Below are 26,391 nucleotides of genomic sequence, written 5' to 3'. Positions count from 1 at the left end.
TACTCATATAGCAAATCTGACTTATAGCTTCAGCACAGAATTACAGAAGGATCATATACGTCTTGGATGTTGTCACATCATATAGCCAAAAGTATATATGGCCACGCATGATATGCAAATCACAGTAGCTGCATTTTTTTTTTCAGTGAGGTAAAATGTGTCAGAAGATACCATCATAACTGAAGCACAGTGGTGCTACACTGATCCCCCGGCATCTCCACATAGAAGGGATCATGCTTATTGGTACAAAATTCACATTATCATAACTCTTATATTTTTTTAAGTGATAATCGAATGCGAAAATGACAATTTTCACAAAACTCACATTGCAAACGCAATATCTGTCAAAATAATTGCAGTACGTTTATTTTTTTGCTCAACGTTCAGCTCTATTTTTGATTTGGAGCTGCACGTACTGAGGCCACGTGCTGATTTTTCATGATGAGAATTACTGAATATCAAGGCTCATTGTAAAGCTCGCCCACTGATCACTATCAAGGCTGATACAGTCCAACCAAGAAACACAGCGTGCTAAGAAAAGACAAAACAATGTATGGCTTACATGCTACAACAGCAGGGGAGCGGTTCTTCTTGGCGTTGCCGTCCTTCATGCCGACGGTGCAGGCGTTGGGTTCTGCCTGATAGGCGCACAGCGCCTCCCACTCCTTCTCCAGGCGGTCCTTGTTCTTCAGGTGATCCTCCATGTAAGACTGAAGGAGAAGAGAGAGAAGAGGAGGTGAGAACAGAGCTGGAGATACAACAAAGGGTTAGATAGATTTCTACAACAGTTTTCATAACCAACATCTACTGGTGCATGTTGATTTTTTTAGGATTATTAATGTTTGGTGAGGGTCGTCGTCATCCTCCTGATGAACGAGGAAGAAAAGCCTGTCATCTTAACTTTAAAATAACAAGCCTTCCTAAAGTGGCAGGCCGGCTGTTTGAGTCTGAGCGGAGCAGCAGATGGAAGAGCAGGTAACACTTATTTTGTCAATCACAGAAAAGTCAACCAAAAATATCCTAAAGCTCTCTCGTGTGATTGCCACTCACTGTGTTGTCCTACTTGGCAAATCCACCCATCTGGCGCTCCATGGATGTGAAAAATGAAACAATGATAGTGCTGTTTTAACCTGCTGGAGTTTACGAGTCGGATATCTTTCTAAACTTTATCGCACATAAAGGTTTTCCTCGCTTTATTAGTTGTACCAAAGCCAATCTTAATCAGAGCCTAATCTACTCCAGCTCTGTTTAAATGACAACCAGTATCAGGCGGCCATTACCTGCCGTCCGATATTCATAATTAAGGAAGACAATGTGACTTTGGCAAATGATGTTGGCACGTCAGACCACAGCAGGAACCGTGTGTGTGTTCACATGTTAGCCACAATCTGATGGTGGTCAGCGCTGCTTTGTTTTTTTTTTGTTTTTTTAGCAGCCTTTTAGGATCAGCGACCCCGAGCACACAAAATATGGCCGGTACGATCGTTCGTAATGGATGAGGGAACGAAATGAGCCGGCGTGGTTCTTTAAATGGCTCCAGCGATGATTTATGGTGGCAGTTACAAATGGGGCTCTGATCTTAATCAGAATTAGCTTCCAAAAAAGGGCCCTAATGGCTTTTCTGCTAAAAATGAGAGGAGTTCGTAAAAAATGGAAAAAGGCGGCGTGGCCAGACGTCCAGCTGCTGGAGGATGATGGGAAAAAAGGGTCGGGATCGAATGCAGATGTGTGTTTTTTTATCATACGTGTGTCTCGAAACATGCAGGTGTTCAGGTTTGTTATCTGTCAGCGAGCTTAACGGGCTCAGCGATGACGTCACCGGCTCACAGCTGCGTTGTGTATCGCTGAAAGCACACACACACACACACCCATATACACAACACTTACACAGTGCAACACTAGCCTTTCCTCGTTGCATCAGCTCTCTCTGTTATATCGTTATATAATGATGCAACAAGAAGCCGCGAGCTGAGACCCTCCACCTGCACACAGCAGCAGGGGTCCGTATCCTTCAGAAGACACACACACACACACACACAAAGATAAAGAAAAATGCACACACACACACACACTTCTGAAGCACAATCCGCACATAAAGGCTTTTATAAGGTCACATACACAAAAACACAGTCCACCCACACACGCTCACACATATACGCTGCAGACACACACACACACACAAAGCAAACGCTCACACAGCTCTGTATAAGTTGCACAAAATACACACGGGGAAACACAAGAAACGCAACGAAAAGGACACACACACACACAAAATCCACGTACATTCAGAGTACAGACACCTACTGACAAACACACAAGTATGAACATTTACATGCACACACACGAAACACGTGACCTGCAAATATTCAACATCGATTCAAAAAATGCAAACAGAAACTCACACAACACACACACACACACACACACACACACACACCAAGTCCTACATCAGATGCCCCCCCCACCACCAGCACCACCAGCACCACCCTCCACCCCCTACCCTCTCCCTGCCTCTCTAATGCCAGAGTAATAGGGTTTTGTGGCTGTGTAAAGGGATTACTGCAATCCAATCAGGAGGTGCTGAGATCACCATGTGTCGGCCAAACACTGAATAATCCCCTTACTGCGGGGGGGCTTACAGCTGCCAAAGGTGCTCAATAAAAACCGCCACGCAATAAGACTCCGGCCCGATGCCGCCATTGTGGCTCTGACGCACCATCTGAGCACCTGTAGGAAAACGGCAGCGTGAAAGCCGCATTACATCACCTCCCAAATGCGGCGGCCATTTTGGAATCGGCAGCGACTGAAGGGGAAAGGAAGTGAGCGAGAGGCGTCGCTCTGAGATGCTGCTGCTCAGCAGGGAGAGGTGGACGCAGGCGTTTTTTATCAAGTACTCTGAGGGACTCGTACTTGTAATACTGGAGTATTTGCTCAACTACATGTCATTTATTACACAGCTAATGACATTAAGAGTAAGGATTAGTCCTTTTTTTGTGATTAATATGAGCAGTTATTATAGATTAAAGTCCCGGCCAGCTTCAAACCTGCTTCGAAATCGCATAACTGAACACATGATGCTCTGAATTTTTACTTAAAGTGGAAACAGACAGCTTCTCGCCCTCCTAGCATTTCCAGTCCGTATTATTATTGGCTTTGCTTTTCATTTCCCTCAGAGTAGCAACTACTGAAAGGACAAAATACGAGTTCATTCATTCATTCAGTTGATAATGGAGACATGAAAGCAAATAAAAAATGGTGCAAGGCTGCCAGACAGACCGCCAGACGGGAGGTCATAGTGAAAGCGAAGGTTCATGGGGAGGGTTATTCGGCAATTCAACATTTATTTTATAACAATACACTAAAGCAAAACACTCGTCTACTGCCTTTTAATTACAACCATGAATGAGAAAGTTATAATGGAGTACTTCTACACTGTGACACTGAAACTTTTACTTCAGTATCTGAATGTTTCTTTCACCACTGAGGAGGTCACGATGGCTTACAGATGATACAAAAGGTTTGAACTGTGTTTTCATAGCCGAGCCGAATATCTGAAACGCTAATCTGTGTTTTAATAACTTTTGGTTGATCTTTGGTGTTCACACCTCGTCACAGTCGAGTCTGAAGGTTGTGTTCGTTTCTCGTCGACGGTCGCGTGCTTTCTTTTATTCGCTGCGAAGTCAAAGTAAGAGTAGAGCACCATTGTGTGATAGCGACTAAAAAAAATAAAGTTTTAAGCCACCTTTCAATAAAAACTTAATAATAAGTTACAAAGTGCTTTACAGAACCGAACAAAACGAGCTCAAAGTTAATAAAACGCAGTGAAAGTAAATCAGAATGTCGTGACGCAAATAAAAACACCAAGAAGATAATTGAGCGTTTTCAAAAGATGATAATTTGCAGCCGTGATCTCATCAGGCAGGTCGCGTCTCGCAGTCCCGACTGCAAAGGCTCCAACAAATTACCTTTTTGTATCTAGATCCACCGTTTTAAATGAAAACAGCTCAATTTTCTTTCTATTATACATTTTCTGAGAGACAGGAGAAACATTTTTCAAATTGAAATCCACGGCGTTTGGACAACATTTATTTTTGATGACAAATAACTGAATTCATTTAAATTCAAGCCTCCAATCACCAACACTCTGCTGATATTTAACACAATAACTACACTTTGAGCTAATATCCCTAAAAGTATCACGTATTTCTAGAATAATCTCACTTCCCATTTATGAATGTCTTCAACAAACATGCGATCGATCACTCTGCATCCATCCATCTTATCAGCTGCTGTCTCATTTCTTTAGCTAAACGCTGACATCATCCTGATACATGAGTCCTCTGCAGCTGAACGCTCCCTCCCCCTCAGCTGACCAACATTAGAGTGATTTAACATCCATTTCCTGAGGGTCCGTCGTTGCCCCGCGACCTCCCCGACTCTGCAGATCACCTCCCAGCTGGCCTCGCTGGTTGAGCTACGAAAAAAACCACGACCACAATAAATTCCCAGCACGGTTAATCTAGGGTGGAGGCGCTCACTGCTGTATAATCTATAACACTTACTTGGCCAGCAACAAAAGACAAGATAATGTGCTTTATATATAGAGTCGACTAATCCTCTTAAGACACAAGCAAAGAGGATGTAGGGGGGAGGCGGCGGTGGTGGCGGTGGTGTAGCGGGTCCCAGTCACATGGGACCGAGTAATACATTAACTTAGATAAGATGGTGAAAGCTGTTTCTCCTCAAATTAAAACCAGTGGGTGGATGATGACATGGAATTTGCTCGGGGTTTACGGGAGGCAATTAATTTTTTGGGGGAGGTGGGAGGGTCGGTGGGAGAGGTAGGGCAGCGCGGCTCATCAGCTAACACGTTATGCCTTTTTCTTCGACGCCCGTGAGTTTTATTAATCGTTCAACAGTTGCCTCACTCGAGCGCACGACAGGGCGTCAGATGAAATATTTGCTTTACGGCGGCGGGGCTGCGCTCGTCTCGCGTTGTGATGGATTCGGTCTCTCGCTGCGATGCCTCCACCGAAAGAAAAAAAACACAAGAAAAATCCCTCGGCTCTAAGTTTCCCCCCTCCTTTAAAAAAAATGTGGCGACTGGGTCGTGGTTCTGTTGGAAAGGAAACCCTGCTACCGCTCTCCAGTTGACATTATGATGTGAATCTGAAATGAGCTCTTTTGTAAGTGTGAATATTTTTTGTAAAGCTGACAGCTAGAGTTATATATAAAAAAAAAAAGGAAAGATATGAGCAGCAACAAGAGGCATTGTTGCAAATTATGGGAAGAGAAATGACAGACGGGAGGAAAAAGAGAAGTTGAAAGAAAAATGGCGAGACTTCAAAGAAAAAAAACAGAAAAATGAAAGGACAGAAGAAGAGAAACATTCGTGGCTCCAAAAGCAATAGAGTGAAAAATAACGCACTGAAGAAAAAAGAAGATCAAAACAGAAAACAGATTTAAAAAACATAAAATTAGCATCAAAATGCAGGAGAGCTAATGAATGGAAGATGGAGGGTGGATGAAAAGAGGGAAAGTGGCTGCAGATCCATAAAATCTTTACTGAAGACGAAGGCTGGTGGGCGGCGAAACACATCAAATAGCGATTTCCCCAGATTGTCACCATTATGTGAAAAAACCTCACAACTCCCGAGTTTTTTACTTCGGTAAAAGGTTTACGTGTCGTTTCCGCAGGCGGAGAAAACAATGTGACCTTTGTGGCTGACGAGAGTGGAAACACATGGAAGTGCAGTGAGGATGAAGAGGATGAAGGCCGACACTTTTTAAAAGGAGATACATGGTTTTCATATGACAATGGTATTATGTAACTTTTCCCCCCGCTGTCTAATGTTTCTGCTGTGGGAGGACGGAGACGGTCTGGACCAATCAGAGCTGCCGTTTGGCTCCAGAGTGTGTGTGTGTGTGTGTGTGTGTGTGTGGAGCTGTCCAAGGTGCTGAAACACACTCGCAGCTCGGTGTGTTTTCTCCCTCTCTTCCCTTCACAGCGAGATTACAGTAAAAAAAAAAAAAGGCGGCTAAAAGTTCGCAGCTCTCTCTCGTTTGAGTAAGTAGTCGCACATTATCACTTTCCGTGATGATGAGCATCCCGTGAAAGTCCTCCTCGAGCGTCCTCGCCGCTCGCTCCTCTTTTTATTTACTCGCTGGAGTAAAAAAAGTTAAATGTGCACATCAACTTCTCATCAGCGCGGTCGGCGGCTCACGACCACCCCGTGCACTTGGACTCGGAGGTATTAAGCCCATTTGTGTTCACGTATATGATCCACACATTAGATGGAAGCTGTGGCGGCTGGAACAGAAACTCACTGCTGAGTCACGCAGAAGACGACGCAGGCAGATGTCCAACTGCCCTTTAATGTAACTAATGCTGAACGTGTATCTCTCACTTTCTCGTATTGATCTTAATCACTGGTGTAGCTAATGTATCACTGCTCCCACTCGGGCTCTAATGCCTCCCGCTTCCTGTCTCCCGCTCTCATACGCTTACATCAATCTAGACCGTAGATCTATACACTGATACTCTGTGAAAATACAGCATATCAGGTCCTGACTCGGATCAGTCCAGCAAGTCTTGAGACCAGTACAACTCAACAGGTTCGGCCATAATCTCCCCGTGAATTTACAGTATTGCCACACGCAGATACGGTAGAAAGAGATGATTTAAAAACTGTTTAATCGTCCAATATCAACAGTTTTGTTTGATAATGAGGTTGGGTTTCAGGAAACAAACGCTGACAGTGCATAGGAGAGAGGAATCTGAACAGTGGTCCTCGGTGTTCAAGTCATTTTAAGGGGGTTTAGATTATATTGTAGGGTCTAGTATTTCATGTAACCTCTGCACAAGCACAGTAGTTTAATGGCCGAAGACGGGCTTGAAACGTCACACATGGAGGAAATAAATATTCATAGGAGCACTATCTAATGTATGAACTCTATTATTTCCATTATTCACCTCTACTTCTCTCCAGCACGCTCTGTTTAACATGCTTGGATGTGCTTTTATAAATGTTCTTGCTTTGCAGGACTGTAACAACATCATGCTACTCCTGTGAGAGGAGGGAGGCGTTGTTTTGTACACTGATTAAAGATTTTGAACATCTGAATGGCTGAAAACACCATTTTTATGACGAGGAGTCGAATAAAGGCCACAGATTCATTCTTACACGGCATGTTCGAGTGATTTAAGAGTTCGTTTGGTATCTGTAAATGACGACTCGTGTGCAGACGAGTCCTTTTTTTCCACAGAAGAGAAAAACTCGTTGGACTAAAGGATTACAATGCCTTTATCTGAATTAAACTGGAATTTAATTAGGGTTGTGCAATCTGACGATTTTAAATCTAGATTAATTCCAAAGCCGTCAACAATCTACTCTTCAAATTAACTGTAGAGATTGTGGCGCTTAACGTCCTCTTACTAACTTCACGTAAGCTCATTGAGAAGCACATCGGCGCTACATGAATGAGCCAACAGAGTGATGGAGCCAACGAGATGGGACCCATCGCTTCACGAGGCATCGTTCATGCTAGTGATGAAACCGAGGAGGTTACATTAAAATCTGGACACAGCGTTGGAGGCAGAGCTGCTCCGTGGCGCTCTGAACCCAGAAAACCTCAACTTCCACGATCTTCCGCGTGGCGTCTCTCGCTCTTCTAGACTTTCCAAATGTTATCTGACCGAATGGCTCAAGTTTTGATAGTGAAACGAGTCATTTCATGGAGGTTGTGACGCTCAAAAAAGTCTTTTTGAGCCGCAGTGTGTCACATGAAGATGCAATTACACGGTCTGGCCACTCTTTCTCAAAGCCCGGCGCTCTGTCTCTGGACCTGGAGGCATTTATGAAGCTGAAACAGTCAAATTTACAACAGGTTTGTGCCGTTACGAGGCTCTGGAACAGTTAAGTTTCCTGCATGAGGCCTTTTTTTGGTCTCTTAAACTTCGAAGAGGCTTTAAAAGGAATATTAACACTGAAGAGGACATTCATCTCCATCACCTACACAGAGCGTTATTAATCATCACGGCCGGATCAGACGCACTTCTCCGTCCCTCACACCATTTACATATGAGTGTCTATATCAGAACAAATTCAGTAATCTCCGGACCAGACTGTGGCCCACACACCGAACAAACACGTAACAGAAAATGAGCAACACTTCATTTCATCCCTCTCGTCTCTGGAGTGATGCCGCCTCTGCTGAGATGTGTTTTTGTCTGGCAAAGACAAAGCAAAATGCACCTGAAGAAGTTCAGACCTCGCTGTCTCAAATCTATTTTCATCCGCGTGTGACCGAGGCGCATCAAACGCTCGCATCCCGTCGTGTCGCGGGGTGCCAAAGAAACACTTTAGCGGGGATTTGCGCGTTTGTGTCGAGCAACAGAGCCGCTTCTCTCTGCAGCAGGCGCAGGGATGCAAAGGGAGTCGCTTCTCCTGAACACAACGCTGGTGCAAATCTCTGGGGTAATTAGTATCTTTGTGCCTATTGAACACATCAAAAAGGCCGCTCTGTCACATCTCGCCGGCAGCTTCATAATGCATGGGAAGAGCGAGAGAGAGAGAGAGAGGGAGATAGCTAGGCGGGGGCGTGGGGGCGAGGGGGTTGGGATGAGTCGGCGGTGCCGAGGGTGGTGGGTGGTTGAAGTGAATATCGCAATTACGACGCCCGCTCGACAGAACGCGACCGAGGTTCAATAGAGATTTTCATCTGCAGGATAGAAGAGGGTAAGAAGCCTGCTTATAGAAACTGTGGGTGTAATGAGATGTACAGAAACAGAAAACAAAAAGAAAGACAAAAAGATGAGAGAGGGAGAGAGATGAGGAGGAAAAAGAGAAATGTGTGCATGAGAGAGAGAAAAGAGTGATACATGTAGAAATGCAGACGAGACAGAGGAAGAAAAAAACATCTCCGCTGGTTTTGAAAGAGATAAATGGTTTTAAGGGGTGAGAGAAGGAGGTGATGGGATGTTTTGGATAAAAGGGGAAATGAAGGAAGCGTCGAGAAATCTGTGGAAGCTGGTTTTAAAGACAGACCAGCGACCACAAAGGTGGAAAATACTGAGATTGTTTATCTTAACTTTAACTTGTAGACATGCTCCTGTTTGCCTTCCTGTTGTTATGTTTTCTTATGCTGCTTTCGTTTTGTCTGTCAAAGCGCTTTGTAAACTCTGCAGGATTAACCCTGATAACCAGACCGGATCACCATTTTGATTAACTTAATTATTCATCTGACCTCATGTGAGACACTTGTGTTTTCTCTTTGCCCCGACTGTTTAGTAGTGAGAGACGTATTCATCCTGCGAATGTAATTTAAAATCAGCACTGAAGGTCATGGTTCCTGGGAGCAGTTATCTTAATGTTTTTCATGAAAAGTCAAGTCAAGTAAATTTTGACCAATAAATCGCAATTAAGAACTGTGCAACATACGACATCCTTTCCTCCTTTCCCAGGATGACAGATGTTGGTGCACAGGAAAATCCCAAATCCCCGAAAACACAGTACATGACAACATTTCTGATGCATGCATGTAAAGCATAAAAAATATATGACGACTGTGTTGATTTAAGAGCTGCTGCATCCATCTCATGCATGCTAATCACCATGTTGTGTCCATTTATGTGTAGTGATGTCTGTGCCTCGACCACGCAGCCATCACAGTTTGTATCCTGCCCACACGGCTCCGGTTGGCTCAGTCGTTTTTGAACTTCGGGCCTCTAAAAAAGGTTCAGGATATATGGGCTCTCCCAAAGCTGCATGACTCATATTATTACATGCTCGCGCTCTCTGTCCTGCACACAACACATGCAGAACGTCATTATCGATGGTGGCGGCGGCTCCTTTGCTGGTGCTAGCTCTCTCTTGGTTAGTAATATTAGCTCTAACGCTGGCGGTTGCCTCCTCAGCCTGGCAGGGAGCAGCTCTCTGAGCTCGCCAGCTCGCTTTTTCCTTCTCTTTTCCTTTATGGCGCTCAGATTTACGTGCAGGACCGGGGAATTTACGCCAACATGAGCTAGTTGTCAGTTTTAATCGGTACATTTCTCGGGTCGTGTGGCCGACCACAGTTGCACTTCTGACGTACGACACACAATGACTCATACCATTTTCTGTAGCGCCGGCGTAAACAAATATATTTACATTGAACATGATTATGGGCCCACTGAAAGTTTTCCCCTTGTTCCCCCCTTATGTGCGGCCCTGGATGTGGACAGCAGTTCAGAGGTGTGTGAGGATGTGTGAACAGTTTGTTCCCACAGGCGTTCACCGATGAATCCTTTCCTTCCTCTCAAAACATCCTTTTCCTTATCTTGTATTCAGTAAAGTTTGGATGTGAATTTTAGTCTGCTCCTTTTACCAGCTCTGGATGTACAATATGAGAAGTGGGTGGATTAGATTAACATGCTAACATCAGTCTGAATGATTCAGTCAGAGCGACAAATGAAGTCATTAGTCATCCAAGGATTCTGTGCAACACTGAAAGACAGGCCTCAATCCTCCTCCGAGTCTTTGAATGCATCATTCAAATCAGTTTCATCAGCTAATGTCGCCAACAGAAACAGCATGCACATTTAAACTGATGTCCTTGGTGATTTAGCACTGATTGTATGATATTTTGATTCAGTTCACAGGAGTAGGACTCACTCTGACAGACTCACCAGGATCATGTGGCCGGTGGAGATGTCCATGTTGGAGTGGGCGGGCTCTTCGCTCCAGGACGAGATGCTGCTCCGTGCCGACGGGCTGACGGCTTGACCGCCGTCGCTGAACTGAGACGACACGCTGTTGATCCTGGAGGAGATCGGCTCCGTCCGCTCGGTCGGGGGTTTGACCGCCATGCGCTGCCGACAGAGCTCCTGCGGGAGGGAAGAGGGGGACACGTCAGTCACTGTCGTCAGGCTGGTGGGAACTACCAGCGTCATAAGTCAAGATATTTAGTGGACAGTTTCAACATAATGGGTTAACCAACCAAATACTTCATTTAAGACTCTTTTGCATGGCTCATTGTGCATCATTCAAAGGGGATGAAACACTGAAACTTGTGACTATTGATAGATTTGACTTTCTCACTTTTTATGCCGTATGTTACTAAAATTCACCTTGCAAGGCAGCTGGATTACTGAGATCACGCGATCATGTGATCTCGGAGATCCATCTTGCCAGGCTTTGAGTTGTGCGCTTGATTTGATTTGATTTCACTCCCGGTAAACGCTCTCCTACTGCTGATCAGATTGGTTGAACAAAGCACGAGATAGACGATGAATGTCAGATGGTTCATCCAATCACCTGTCAAGTTTTGTTTTTTAAAGTGTCCGCCCTTTTCCAAACAGTTTTTAGCCACTAGCAGTGAGTAGTGTTGACGATGAATAACTTCTCATGCAACAAGTTTCATTAGTTCGACCGACTGATAGGAAGTCTCAGGGTTTTAAACCTCAGAGCGACTTTCACAGATGCACAGACGTAGTCGGGGTTGGATTGTTCAGACGTTCAGACTTGCTTTGTTAAAAGTGTGATTTGTTTTGAAACCACCTGTGATTGGACAGCAGGAAGGCGCCGTCCGAACTTTGTCAAGAGAACCGATAAATCTTCTTCGATAAGTGGATAAACGTCTGCAACTGCAGATTAGTTTAACCGTTTCTGAGTCAGTGCAGAGCCACAATAATCAAGTTTGTCATCAAAGGCTGGTGAATCGTGTCTCGCCAAGAAATTGTCCTCTTTATTAAGCTTACTCGTGATTATCCTCATTATTTCGGCCTCTCTTTCTGCGCTTGAAAGTTCAAAAGCTGAAAAACACAAAAGTAAAAAATGGCCACTGTTTGCTTAATGAGCAAATGTGAGCACAATGGGTGGATCCAGGCAACAGGAAATGGGATTAATGTGTTCTGACCTTCATGGGAGAAACTTTCAGTAAAGACTTTCTGTGTTGTGCTCAAAAGCAAAACCACCAGAGTAAAGGTGGGAGAGAAATCCTGCAGACTGTTTGCAAAACATCTGTGCAAGAATGCCAAATGAGAAAAACTTTTCTACCACACGGCAGTTAACCTCCAACTGCTGCTGTGCTGGCCGGCTTCCAGGATGTCGGTGAAAAACAGCGGTGCATGCTCAGCAAGCCTTCCCTGGACAAATAACAACTTTACAAGAAAGTTTTGGGCCGAGGATGCCAGTCAGTGTCTCAGCAGAAAAAAAACACAACTTCTCCATTCATAACTTCTGTCGGGATTACGTGACCACAATGAAATGTTGACAGTCATTGTTTCCTCCACGCCTTCTTCTCCAACACAACTCCCTGCAGGAACTTCAATGAGCCGCGAGTGAACGACTGTCGCACTTCAGAGAGGAGACGAGCACAAAGACACTGTTGTTCCACGTATAGATTTTACTTGTTTTATGTTACAGAGAGACGACAAAGGTGAGACTGCGCTACCCATAAACCTCTGATGAGAGTCTGAATCTCTGATGTCTGCGCAATGATGCAGCAAATGAAAATGCAAATGAAAAAAAACACATTATGCTGTTGCTGATGGATCAATCTGAACTTCTGAAGGAACAGAGTGACATCGTTTTACAGGTCTGCAGATGTCACAGTGAGCAGGTGGTAATTACCAAGTCACATATTTGAAATTTGTAAGAAATTACGCCCCCAAAAATAACCCCAACATTATTTAATAAAATTAGTCAATTTTCCAATCCAGTTAGTCAGAAAATACTTGGAAATTAAACTGCAACAACACAAACTTGAAAGTATCATGGAAATGTATTTAATTACCAGGTATTTATGTAACGCTTATTGGAACATAACAGGATGTTATTATCAAACAATGTCGAGGTCATTTTTCAATACATTTTGAGGTACATATTGTTGTAATGTGAGGGGAAGTTTGAAGAAATCACCACCTACTTACCATGAAACTTCATGGAAAGATTAAATGCTAAGCAAAAGTGACACACCAAGTACAAAACAACTAATGCACGACTCAAAAGCATCGGCAGCAAAGCTAAAACACACTCCTGAAACTTAAAACTGAAAACATAACCTGTCGAGTGTTTTCTCTCAGAGATGAACTCGACCAACAAACTAATTCATCCACAAATCAAGGAAATGTTATGTTCGAAAAGAAAAGAAAGTCTACTAAATTAGACATTACTACATTTGTTTCATTGACTACTTGTCAATAAAAAAGCTTGCAGCGCTTTAATATAATAAAGACTTTGTTAACAAGACTACAGCCATGCTAGCAGCTCTGTGAGGCACAGAGGGGCTTTGAGCTAAATCATAATGTTTGCATGCTAACATACTCACAATGATCGAGCAGGTATAATGTTTACCATGTTCACCATCCTAATATAGGGTTTTAGCGAGCTAACGTTTGGTAAGGGGTTAGACGATGAGGCTGAGGGAGCCTCACTTCTTAGTCAGTTAGTTTTACAGGTATTTAGTCAAAAAGTAGTTGGAAAGTTTGATGTGATAATGGCGCTGGATAAAAATAAGATTATTAAAGTGATAACAATCCATCATTAGGGCGACGTTAACGAGTGTACCAAATTTAACGGCAATCCATCCAGTAGTTGTGGAGACATTTCACCGACTGACCGACGCCGTCTCATCTCGATAAAGGGCCGAGTGTAAAAGCTTTGCGAGGGTCGAAAACCAGTGAAATACACGTTCAGTCGCGATGTGACAATCAATACATCAGTAATCAATGTGTCAGATCGATGTGTGAGACAATAAACTCCAACCGCTCAGTTCATCACACATCCCTGCATGTAATGCAACAGTGAAGTTAAAATCAGCCACCTGTCACATCCTCTATATGTGCAACCATAAATCACAGACATCAGCCTTACGAGGGGCACCGACTGCAGCAGAAGACCCCCCCCCCCCACCGGCTTAATCTCTCTGGGTATCTGTGTTTCTTAATGAGAGCGATGCTGGTGATTAACTAACGGGCGTGTTTGATTGACGGTGGAGGTAATGCGAGCAGGCCTTCATTAGTCTGTATCTGATCCGGGCTGATATTCTCGTAGGTCGGCGCGCTGACACTGATCTATGAGCTCGGACACGGACTCATAAATGTGTGCAGGTTATTAAAGTGCTTCGATACCTTTGGGCCTGGGAGAGATACTGACAGCAGCACCGCTGGTGGGAGGCAAACACGCAAACACGCCGGCATGAGGACGCAGACAGACACTATACAGGAGGAAGAACCGAGCCTGAGTTATATATATATATTCTGTATTTATAGACGTAGTTTTAATGGATGTTTTAGTACTTGTACTTCTAAAATCAGTTTATTCTGATCATTGTTTATGTCATTTATGAAGTCACTACATGGCTTTGTTAGACTCACTCTGATTGGCCAATAAGGTGGATCCAGAATCAATTATCAAGTTACGTAAACGTGAAACCACTGGATGCTTTTAATGAAATGTTGGGACGTTTTCCAGACATCTTTGTGCCGACAAAACCAGGAATTTTAAGCCACAGCATGATTTGGTTCCTGATCCTAACCGAGTGGTTTTTGTGCCCTTAACCTAACCAAACCACAAACACACCGTGGTCACAACACAACATTCAAAATTTTAACAAAAAGAAATGTAAAGTTTGTACGTGTCCACGCTTCACTGCAGAGAAACACCTGATGTTGGACATTTTTCTACAACATCACTTTAATTTATTCAGATGTTTGATTGATAGTTGGAGGGTTAACATGATTTATCATTTTTAATTGTGCGTCTGTGGTTACAGATCTGCAGAGCTGCTGTAAATCATCTTATATCTCACGATACAACCATTTTTAATCAATATTCTGCATCGAATGATTAATTTCTTTAATGGTTACATGCATAATAACTGGATGAATGTATAATGAGGCTTTGCATCAGGACTTTGATGGACCGAGTTCATCGCCGTGCTGTTTTTTAGTGTAATGAAACTTGAAATATGTCGAGTAATATGAAATATCCAGTTGTTTTTAGTGGATATCAGGCGTCTGTCTATTAAATAAACTACAGTTAACTCAGAAATCTGCTGCCAGGCTTTTAACCAGAACAAGAAATAGACTATCCAGAATCTTTTAGGATTGATTTTAAAGTGTCTTTCAAGGCTTTTAACGGCTTGGCACCGGCCTACATTAACAACTATTTGTCCTTTGATAATCCTTCACAGCCTCGTCGATCCTCTGCTGCTATTTTTTTGAAAAATACAAACTGTCGCCAAAATAACTCATAACGCCATTTTTACCCACCTGTGCGTACCAAAACTGTGAACCTTTCTACTGAAGGCTACAAGAGATGCAACTAACAAACGCACAACAAAATTGAAAACTGGCTTTCTTCTGCTTTAATTTCTATCTTTTACGTATCTGTTTGTTCTCAGCAGATCTGTTCTTGCCTGCTGCCTCTCTGGCCTGTTACTCATTTGATCGTTTGGTTTCATAGTGCAGTTTTTGCAAACGTTCTTCCTTTCTTGCTTCCTCACTTTTAGTGTAAAGCACTTTGAGCTACAGCTCCTGTATGAAAGCCTCTTTATAAGTAGAGTTCATCACCTCGGCCGAGGAGGTTATGCTCTGACCCGTGTCCGTTGGTTTGTTGGTTGGATTGTCAGCAGGATTACACAAAAACCACTGGAGGGATTTGCACAAAACTTATAGGATGAGGATGTGGATGAAGGGGACGAAGTTTATTTTAAATATCATTATTGTCATTACTATTATTGTTTTCAAATGTCCAGTTTGGAAAACCCTCCTCTGTAGCTGTACCTGATATCTCCCTCCCATCGTTCTCCTTTGTGTTTGATCATTTTCGTGCCAAAACTTTCCAGGTGTTTTACTCTTTTGAAATCTCATCAGATCTGGAGAGAAAAGCATCATCTGGAGCATCGCTGAACGTGCGAACTTCGCCTTTTTTCCTGGTGAAGATGAATAAATGTCGCTGCATGTTTCACAGACAGTAGTTTTCTAAGGACGCACTAACTGGCCAATTTCGTCGTGTCTAATAAAAGCCAAATATTGGCCCCGTAAACTGCTCCAACCCCTCTGGCTGTTAAATACCCCAGTCTGTCTGGTTTCCTGTCTGCGCCTCAAGTGTTTTTTATCCTCAGCAACACGACCCGGCGCCCAATCAGCACAAGAACGCTGCATTGTGGGTGTTTTTTTTGTCGGTGGGGGAGGGGAGGGGGGGGACACATGATCAACAGCATTCATATTTCAACGAGCCCACACGGTGAACTTTGCCGCAGCAGCAAATTCTTTTATGATGTAATTAAAACTGATTCAAAATGGCTTCCCCTCGAGAGCCAATTAGAGGACAAAAAGGCAAAAAAAATTTAAAAAATTGGAGGAACAATATAACGTCGGACAGGTTTAGAGTATAAACAGCGCGAATTTACTGTCTCCTGCTGGAGCCGCGTCCGTACAAACACAAGTGTCTTTATTTACAGTGTATTGATTTCCAGACGAGACGCACTTCATCAGGTGGCGAGAGGCGTCGCGTTAATCACTCCGGTTTATAATCAGGACGAGAGCCTGGTGTGCATCCTCCAGCTCTGCCTGTTATTTGTGGACTTATGGAGTTAATGACAGAGTAGGTGAGACTAACAACGAGCACAGTCAGTCTCTGTGGTAGCAGGGGACCTCTTACCGATACCCAACCACTGATCTTAGTTTATTATGCCACAGATTTTTATAAACTGCCTCTACTTTATTTTGGTTTCCATGCTTATTAAAGTGATTTCCTTCCTTCCTGTAAATTGTTGGTTTTCAGTTCATGTCAGTGTGCAGCCCCAGTATGTTATTAAAACCTACTTGCAGAGTCTTGGACCTTGTCTTAAAGGAACAATTCACCCCCCAAAAAATGGCAAATTCAGTCAGATTGAACATTTCTGGAGCTTCACAACAAAAACAGCGTTGCAGGATATTCTCCTAAACAACTGAAGTAGATGGAGACGTGTTTTAAATGTCAAAGAAGACAATCGGAAACACCTCGTCTGGTGGTAATCCAAGTCTCCAGAAGCAACGAGATCCCAGATTGATTAGATATTTACACCCTGAAATCTTCACTGAAGCTGCTAAGCTAAAAACGTTAGTGTCCACTCCATCTGGGTGCATGAGCTTGACCACGCATCAAGGCTGTAAGTAACCTCTTCTCAAATAAATCTTGGGGTTTAGGGCTTCCAGAGACTTGGTTTATGCTGGATGAGCTTTTCTGGTTGTCCTTCTTATGTTTTAAAAAGTCCCCAGTGGCTTAAGTTGAGATTGCTGCAACACAGTTCAGCACAAAAGCTTCAAAAGATGTTTTGTAGACAAGGAAACTTTAGAGACGTTTAATATAACGACTAAACTTTTAAATTTCTCCAATGTTACATTATTATTGCAGGAGACACAGCAGCGTGCAGAGACTGTTCAGAGACATCCAACAGCTCAGTCCTGCAGCCGACGTCTGAATGCAACAAATGAGAAAACGATCCTGCGCTGGACGTCCACATTAGCTTATATTTCTGTCTCCTGGATTCATCTTTTTCTGACAGCTCGTGAATGAAATGCGTTCTGTCAGGTCTTAAATCCAACATGTTCGCCCCATCCGTTCTCCGCAACTGCATTAACTTTGAATAATCATAAATAAAGGTGGATAAATGTTCTCCGTGATGGATCGCCGGGCTTTAAGTCCTGTCAAATTGATTTTTAAAAAAAGAACCGAAATTAATGAAAACAAATGTCCGTCTGGACGGGAGAAAATCAATCTTCAAACTGATGGCAGCGTTTGTAAGAAAAAAAGAGAAAACTTGGCAGAAATGATGTGACATTTTAAAGCGATTCTCAGGAAAGTGACCCACTGGTGTGTTCAGACGAGGTTGTCATCTGAATAACTGAAACGTACAACTAACAATTAAGTATCTTGTATGAGGCTCCGTCGCTGCTAAATGATGAGACGGTTGATTCAAAGAGACAGAGACGTGTCATTGAAGGAAAACTCTAAAAAATACTAAAGTTTCCAACCGACAAGATAATTTGGTTTCGCGCTCTGAAACAAAAAAAACACATCCTTGACACAAACACTTTTTTTTAAGAAATCAAATGTCATCTAAAGTACCAGAAAATGGAGCGCTCACCTTGAGAGCACTAACAAATGTCAACATTTGCTGGTGTGAAGTCGGAGATGTTGAGTTTGTGAGGGCTCGTGTGCCTCATCAGCCCTCCCTGCATGAATAACTGTTAAAAAAGAAAAACCCCCCAACAACCCCCTCTCGTGGGCGCCATGCCAGGGAATCCACTTGGCGCCACATGACCGTCTCGAATCATGCATCAACCCCGGGGGCGACGGCGGGCGTGTCGGTGACGGGAGGCGTGTGCCGCCCCAAAGCAAACCCCCTCTTTATTAAAGCCCCGCTAATGGGGAAGAAGACTGGGCGTTTGGGGGGTCGGGGTGTGTCAGCAGGGCCCACAGGGGCGCCTCTGTTTACATGCCCCCCTGACCAAAACAAATGTAGGGGCCTTCAGCCGAGCGCCTGAACAAACAAACAAATAAAAGGGGGAAACTCGATACAATATGGTGGAGTCGAGGGAGGGAGGACGGGGCGACGAGGGGACTGAAGGACTGAAGAGAAACCAGAGGAGAAGGAACGTAGGAGAGTGTTTGAGAATGATCCAGCTCTGATACCAATAATGTCTGGACTGCAGCTGCCAAAAGCTTTCCGACCGGTGATAAACATATTGTAATGTGGACGTTCTCATGCCAGGAAATAAATCCACAAAAAGTACAAGACCGAGGCTTCTGTTTATAAAGAATAAAAAGGGATTAAAGTCGACATATTTTGTCCTACTGGCACTTAAAACGGTTTATTATCACCACCAAACAGTGAGTGCTTCATTACTTATTTTTCCCTTCATTGCTGTTTGTTAATGAAAACAGTTACTAGAGTAAATTAATGTCAAAGCTTCACAGCTAGATTTGAAAACTCAGTATGTATACTTGTATACTAAAGCCAATAAACCAAAGCTAACATGCTAATCCTCACAGCGTAAGGTTTGCTCATTTCAAACTCACACTGCCTGAGTACCACCGAGTTGTGTGTAAGTGCAGGTGAAGAGTCCTGGACTGGGTTAAAGGTCTTTGAGGAGCTATTTGACGGACATGTTTAATGCCAAAGTATCTATGGTGCATGGTATCTATGCTCTCAAGTTATGATTGGAGTCTAAGACTTGATTAAAGGTCCAATATACAGGATAAGAAAGTCGATTGTTGAGTCTCATTCCCAAGTCGTCAAACGCTGACGCTTTGGGATCGTAGGTCGACCCAAGACTTGGGATGCGACAACCGAATGCAACACTCGAGTTTCTTCCATATTGGACCTTTTAAAGACAGTGGAAGACAGCTGTCCTCTTTGTGAAGAGTTAATGAAAATCATTGGTTGTGGTGTAGAAAAAGAAATCTAATTTATTCCAACGGTAATAACTTCAACAAGCTGTGGTCGCCATGCGAATCTGGGGAAACACATTTGCTCACTGTGCCTTAATTTTCATGATAACTGTAGGTACATTTAGTGGCTTGTACTTTAAAAGCCTGTCTGGACTGCTTTAGATGATCTGTTGTTGTTTCTGTTCATCTCATGTGCTTTTTATGTGTCTTTACGTTCTATGTTGCCTCTCGGAGGACGATAAAGTTTGTTATCTAAGTATCTTTATATCGTCCAGCACAGTTTGTTCACTCCAACACTTGGTGTTGCAGCAGATAGACGGGGAAGGAGTTTGAAAACGATGGAGGTTTGTGCAAAACAATCCAGTGAAAGAGTTTTAAAATGAGCTGAATACATTTAAATAAGTCACCTGTGAGTCTGTGTTACATGGAAGCGCTTTCAGATTAACCTCCGGCTGCACAGGACACCAGAACTTTACACTGAGATCCAGTTTAAAGCTACAAATTCAATAGTCCTGGTACTAAATAATAATATCAAGACGAGCAGCACACTATTGATCAACGACATGATGTGTAATAAATCAAATAACATTCAATCCATCATATCAATGGTCTGATTTTTAATGAAAGGCTGTTATCAGCAAACTGATGTTTTAACCCGGAGCAGGAGGAAGGAAGGAAGTCTGAAGGAGACCGGAAATAAGAGAAAGGAGGTGTAGGACGGTCAGCATGAACACGAGCTACGTTTGCTTGTTTAATCTAAATTGGGATGTACTGGAAAATGTGTCTTGCACTTATTCTTTGACAGCTTAACGATGATGTTATCGTGCCCGTTGAAGGTCCTTGAAATTGAACTGAGACAGAAAACGAGACGAGGCGCAGAAATATCGTACTTTAAAATATATTTTAGCGAGTCATTAAATCTCAAGACTTGAGAAAATATGCAAATATATTCTCGTCTATAGCTTCCAAAGCATTTCTCACGTTTTTAAGAAATTTCACGGTGCGGGCGATGATATCTCTGAATGAGATAATGTCGCTTCAAGATAATATCTGTTGATTTGGGGAAAAAAAAAAAAAAGTTCCACTGCAATCAAGAGCAGAGATCTCAGCCTGCTGCCGGATAGTTTCTTCTACTTCGAGAGGGGAAAAAAAGAGACTTTTTAGGAGGAGATAAAAGTTTGAATCAGATGTGAAGATAAACCGAATGCGACGCAGTAAACTCCCCGTCGGCTGCAGAGTAATCCAGGGACCGACCGACTGGCTGACTGACTGACGAGCATCATCCGCCATCTCGCCGCCCAGCGCTCAGACACGGTCCACGCGCTCCTCCGTCGACGCCTGTCAATCAATGCCTCCTTTTGTCGGTGCCGGCCAATCCCATGTCGCCGTTTCACCGGGAGCGTTTGATTGACAAGCCCGGGGAGAGCCGGAGGTGGAGGCGATTCAGAGGGAGGCGGTGGAAGACTCAAAAATAGCGCGAGTGTGTAAGCGAGGCCTCAGACGAACGCCGCCAAGGGGCGAGAATCATTAACATGCAGGAGCTGGTGAGCGTGTGTGCATGCATGCATGTATGTGTGTGTGTGTGTTTGTGCATGTTTATGTGTGTACGCCCGTGTGAGTGTGAGTGTGTGTTTGACAGCCCAGTATGAAGAAGCTGCAGTAGTAAGGCCGTCAGGCAGCCTGCCGCTTCCTGTCTGCTTTAATTGCATGTAGCCCTAGAGACTGCAGACACACACACACACACACACACACACACACACACACACACAATCCAGCCCAGGGAACCCCTCTTACACAGCAGCGCTGACAAAGAGACGAGGCTTACACGGCTAAGATGGGAGCTGAACACTGAGGTCTTTCACTGAGGATGACGGCGGCTCGCTTGTCGAGACTCGATAAAGACGACAGAGGGAAGAGAATCCACCGGAGCAGCTCCTGGGAGTCTGCTGAGCAGCGCGGGAGCTGAGCAAACCTCCCAAGAATGAGCAACACCAGTGGTTTTTTTTTTGCGTTAGCTATTAATCAGATAAATAATGCGTAAACACAGTTCTACGTGTGAATTTTTAATTAGCATTTTTCCAATTAGAGGCTTAATGTGGAATCTCGGAGGCAAGTGAGCGTGAAGATAAAAGTTTCTCTCTCACCGAAGAAAAGCAGATATTTTATGTAGACGGAGGAAGGCGTGCAGCCGAAGTGTCATTGGACACGTCAGACGTTCAGAAACAGTCTCGTCCTTTAGTCGTCACACGCAGGTGGTTTCAGTTGTTACCCGTTGGTCAGTAACATGCATGCAACTCCAATATTACCACATATATTTTCAGCATCTGGCAACAACATCTAAAAACTACCAACAGCAGAGGGTGTTACATAAATGATCCACTTTTATCTTTGAAATTTGAATGATTTTCCATATTAGTATTTCATTAAATGAGATTAACAACTTCGATCGACTGTATTAAAGTAAATGTAACAAGAATGAATCAGAAATGCAGCAAATTTTCTTCAACGCTTAAAAAATGTGGTAAAATAATAAAAACTGGATGTTTTTTGCCAAATGGACTAGTAGAAATCTGATGTGTCTCACTGAAATGTTACTTTCTAGGTGATTGTGTCTTAAATTAAGGTGTCTTAAATACTAGAAACTAGTAAAATATATGTTGAGATGTTTCGATCTCTTTTAATTTAGTAATTTACTTGTAAAAAGTAAAAAGTTGAAATTAAAAATGATAATTCTTGGAAATCCAGGCCTGCATAAACCCATCAACGACATGTACTGATTAATAAATCAAACTACATGTAGCCTCCTGTGAGGGTTTTTAATTCTCCCTCTCTAAACACCTGGGGAGGCTTCAGGTGAAATAAATGTAAATGTATTGTAAATATTCTGCCAAGACTTCAGACTTTTCAATATATGTCCTGTAAAAAAGCATGAAAATGAGACATCTTGCTGTTTTGCTTATGTTTTTGAACTTTTATATAGTATAAATATAACATGTGAATAAATATAGCATAGCATAAATCACATAAAAAGGTTCAAGAATACACAGATTACACACAATCAGAACAGGTCTAGTTGATTATCATGAAACAATACTTTTATATCAGAGGTCACGAGACAATATCCTGCTAAGATTGTATGTATTTCAATATATTTACAGCAGAAATGTATGAAATGTTGCAGTACGAAGAAGCAGAAGTCTGAACGATAAAAGATGTAATGGTTTGATCCACTCAGACTTCTGTTTCACTGACTCTGTGAAGAGTTTTTTCACCAGTGCAACTGGAAAAAACCTGTAAATCCTATGAAGTGATGCTCATATATTATTTCCTATCTTCTTCCCCCACAATAAGTCTTTATGCAGAAATGTACATTATGACTCTTTACAGGTCCCAGGTGATGAGGTAAACCTCTAACAGCAGCAGCAGCAGCAGCAGCACAGTCTATTTCAAGAGTTAAAAAAATCCTCCGGAGAAGAGCATAAAATGTAAGCACTTAGGGGACGGGCTGGGCTCATTATAAAATCAATGCTCACAGGACCACTCTCATTTAAAAACATGGTGGGGAAAAGGTCAGGGAGAGAGAGAGAGAAAATCTCAATCTAATTCTTTGCTCAAAAAGCCACTTAATATTGGATTCTGTAAATTAAATTTCACACCCCGCTATTCTGGCCAAAGGATAATTACAGCGAGCAGAAGGGGGGAATGGAAATGACTCGAGGTGGAAAAACCTGTTGGATTGGTGATATTGCTTCATGTGTCAAACAACAAATTATAGCAGGGGGAGTCAGTAGAGTCAGCAGTCAGCACGCAGCATCAATCTGCTCACAAGATAACAGAAAGAAAAAAAACTGCAGCTGAGGTCGACTGCGTGGAGCTCAGTGTGCACGGTTTGTCTCCAGAGCCCGGTCCAAAATAAAAAGTTTCACCACCAGCATGAGAAATGCTACGCTTCAGGTAAAAAGCGAGACCACTTTATCTAAAAACATTCATATAAAGCTGTTAAATCTTAGACTCAATGTGTTTAATAATGTTGGAATGATTTTATTTTTATGATCAGAGGTCGCGAGGAAAATCTGCTACATGACAAACAGGATGGTGTGTCAGGAAAACATGTTCTGCTAGAACAAATTATGTTTAATTATTAGTCTTTGCCTTCTTTTCCTCTCTTGTGTATTCATATAAATTGTTTTACCTCTAAAAATGGGCTGCAAACGATCTTTTGTTACAGTAGAGATACGATACTTCTTCTACCTGCTGTTTATTAGTAATCAAGGAGGCCAACATCGTCTTTATACTTCCACTTCATTTATTTGAAAACTTTCCAGTTGTTTCGCTGATTGAGACGAGTCAGTGCTGATAGGCTTTCACTCATGACGTGTAGCCAATCAGAGAGTGTTGTGGGCGGGACTGAGTGGTGACGACACACAGATGGAGACGCTGCATCACAGCTGAGGTAGAGCGTCTTTAAGTTAGTTCATTTTGTCAGTCGGACACAAAAAACACAGATGAATGCTGAATATCTGCCCCAGTGATCAAAGCAAGGCACTGGTTCCTGATTGGTCAGCACCGATTTATTGATTAGCTTCTGGACAAACGTTGCTGCTATATGTGAAATGGTAGTTGCGTGTGAACGGGCGTAACACCAACCTCATCAAACGGCTAAATGTATTTCTATGGTATCTAATTATTAAAAGAGAGGAAACCAAAGCACTTTTAACTTCTGTAAAAAAACAACTATTGGTTTTAGGGCTCCACAATATGGTAAAATAAATTATATTGCAACTATTGCAATATGATTCATGATTACTGGACACATCCCGACGTCAATTTCACATTAAAATCATGATGACGTAATGGCGCAGCAGCACCTCCTACCTGATAGGTGGCGGTAGCATCGCTGGTAGTATCTGTTCCCAGATTGGTGAGCTTCTCCTTGAGCTTGTGGTGGGAGCGGTGGCGGAGGCAGTAGACCACGGTGGAGGCCAGCAGCACGCCGACGATGCACAGGATGGAGACCACGGTGAGGATGAGGAACTTGGTCGACTCGGCCTGGCTGTACTTGGTGGGGATCTGGTTGATTTGGCTTCCCTGTGGGCCGCAGAAGAGCAGATAATAAAGGGTTAATGATATGTTTCTATTATTATTTTTTCTATGTGAGGCGAGTGGTTTCCTGTGCAGCTCAGTAGGTAGAGCGTGGTGCTCTCACAGGGAACATAAGAGTTTTGATTCATCCACTAAGCTAAAAATGTCCGAGCTCGTGATGGTTAGCTTTGGAATAAGGGGTGTAAGACTATGCACCAAAAAGTGATCAAGAGGTGGTTTTCACTGATCAATCAGACAAGAGGATCTAATCCGCAACATCGTCTGGTGTTTGATTGGACCGAACCGGCAGCGCATCCTGGCACACGGTTTGATACCTCCGGATTAAAAGCTTCCGCCAAATGGTCGACAAAACAAATCGCACTGAAATCATTTGTAATCTATTTGAACCCCCTTTTTAAAAAGCATTGATTATTTTTTTTTGCTTCCAATGATTTCAACCCAAAAAAACTGTTTGATTGTACATCAGTGCAGATGAAAGCGTACATCACATGGGTCCCTTTCTTTCCTTTTTTTTTTTTTTTGGAAAGACATAAATATGCATATCACTGTGCTCGATGAAAAGTATAATCACAAGCGTTTGTTCCACCATCTGTGCCCAGGAGTGCACAGAATGCATAAAACTCCTGTTTAGCAAAGCATCCTGCATGTGCCTCGACAGCCGACACACCGTTTCCCTGCACTGGAGGAAATATTCTACCTCTGTGAACGGAGGCGACAGACGTTCCTGCCGTCTCGAGGAAAAAAAGAAAGCGCCTCGCCGATTTCGACCCCGGCAGCACTTTAATCCGGCACGTGAGAACCAGATCCTTCAGCAAACAACTGGAGATGAAAGATTTCTTTTCACACAGTCTGCTGCTTGAGATAACACAATGGACACATACTGTACAGCGCAAAAGTCTCTGTTTGAACTGCTCCTTGAGTGTGTTAAAAAAAAAAAACCACCGCGGCAATAATTTGAGCGAGTGGAAGTAAGTCTTATTGAACGCTACGAGCTGCAGCTCCCACCGCTGCTTGCTGTTCATTTTCAGACGCTAAGCGAGCTCAAGATAATGGGGCCTGTTGCATTTTTTTTTTTTTTACCTGACGACTACGAGTTCACAATAGGCGACATAATTCCCCATTATTACACACGGCGTAATGATCTTGACAACAAAGAGCCGAGGCTGAAGAGAAGCAGCTACAAATTGCGCTGCCGATGACGAGGCCTCCGATTCCTCCTGACAGGGAATTATCAAAAGAAATCAATCGCGAAAAAATAAGTGTTTTTCACATCTCTGCAGCACAGTTGAAGATAAACTTCCCTCCTTTTACTGGCACAGAAATTTTAAAAAGCTCGCTGTAGCTCACCATCAGCTTGCCCTCAGTAATTCTGTGCTACATATTCAGCTTGTTTAGTCTCATTTTCTCGAGGAAGAAGGTGATCTCAGCTCACAGAGAGGCAGCGGGCTTGTCTCGAGGGGTAAAAAAAAAAGGAGGACGGAGGAGGGGGGGGGGGTGAAAGAAAAAAAATAAATAAAACCCTGTCCCTCGGTGGTAGAGGTCACAGAGATTAGGCGAGGTGCGGCGTGGTGAGTTAATGGAAAGGAGGCTTTGAAAGCGGTCGGGAGAAAAGGGGGCAGCCTTGTCGAATCCCTCCTGCCTGCCTGTCAGCGCAGAGAAACCCTGAAACCCTGGGAGGTGGGAAAAGGAGCGCTCTCGCCTGCACACGGATTGTTCAGGAATTCTTGTGAGGTTTCAGGGAGTGACCCCCGCCCACCGCCGCCACCATCGCCACTCGATGATGCCCCCCCCTCCCCTCCACTCTTTGCCACCCCACCCCCTATGATTTCATTCATTGCTGCTTCTGCATTCAGCACCTGATAAAGAG

At 43.3% G+C, this 26,391-nt stretch overlaps 1 protein-coding gene across 1 annotated transcript in view; it reads right to left on the bottom strand.

Annotated features, from left to right (window-relative positions):
* The window catches only part of LOC311266736 (receptor-type tyrosine-protein phosphatase N2-like), a 205,473-nt gene that overhangs the window by 38,562 nt on the left and 140,520 nt on the right, over positions 1 to 26,391 (bottom strand). The window contains exons 13-15 of the mRNA XM_084369258.1: positions 24,297 to 24,509; positions 10,667 to 10,864; positions 563 to 710 (exon numbers count right to left, since the gene is read on the bottom strand). Coding sequence (XP_084225384.1) covers positions 563 to 710; positions 10,667 to 10,864; positions 24,297 to 24,509 — 559 coding nt within the window. The remainder of the gene's footprint in view (positions 1 to 562; positions 711 to 10,666; positions 10,865 to 24,296; positions 24,510 to 26,391) is intronic.

Source organism: Pagrus pagrus (assembly GCF_965226575.1).
Source record: "Pagrus pagrus genome assembly, chromosome: 12".
Taxonomy (NCBI): domain Eukaryota; kingdom Metazoa; phylum Chordata; class Actinopteri; order Spariformes; family Sparidae; genus Pagrus; species Pagrus pagrus.
Note: the sequence above shows the minus strand (reverse complement) of the source record. Positions and strands in the feature narration are given on the sequence as shown.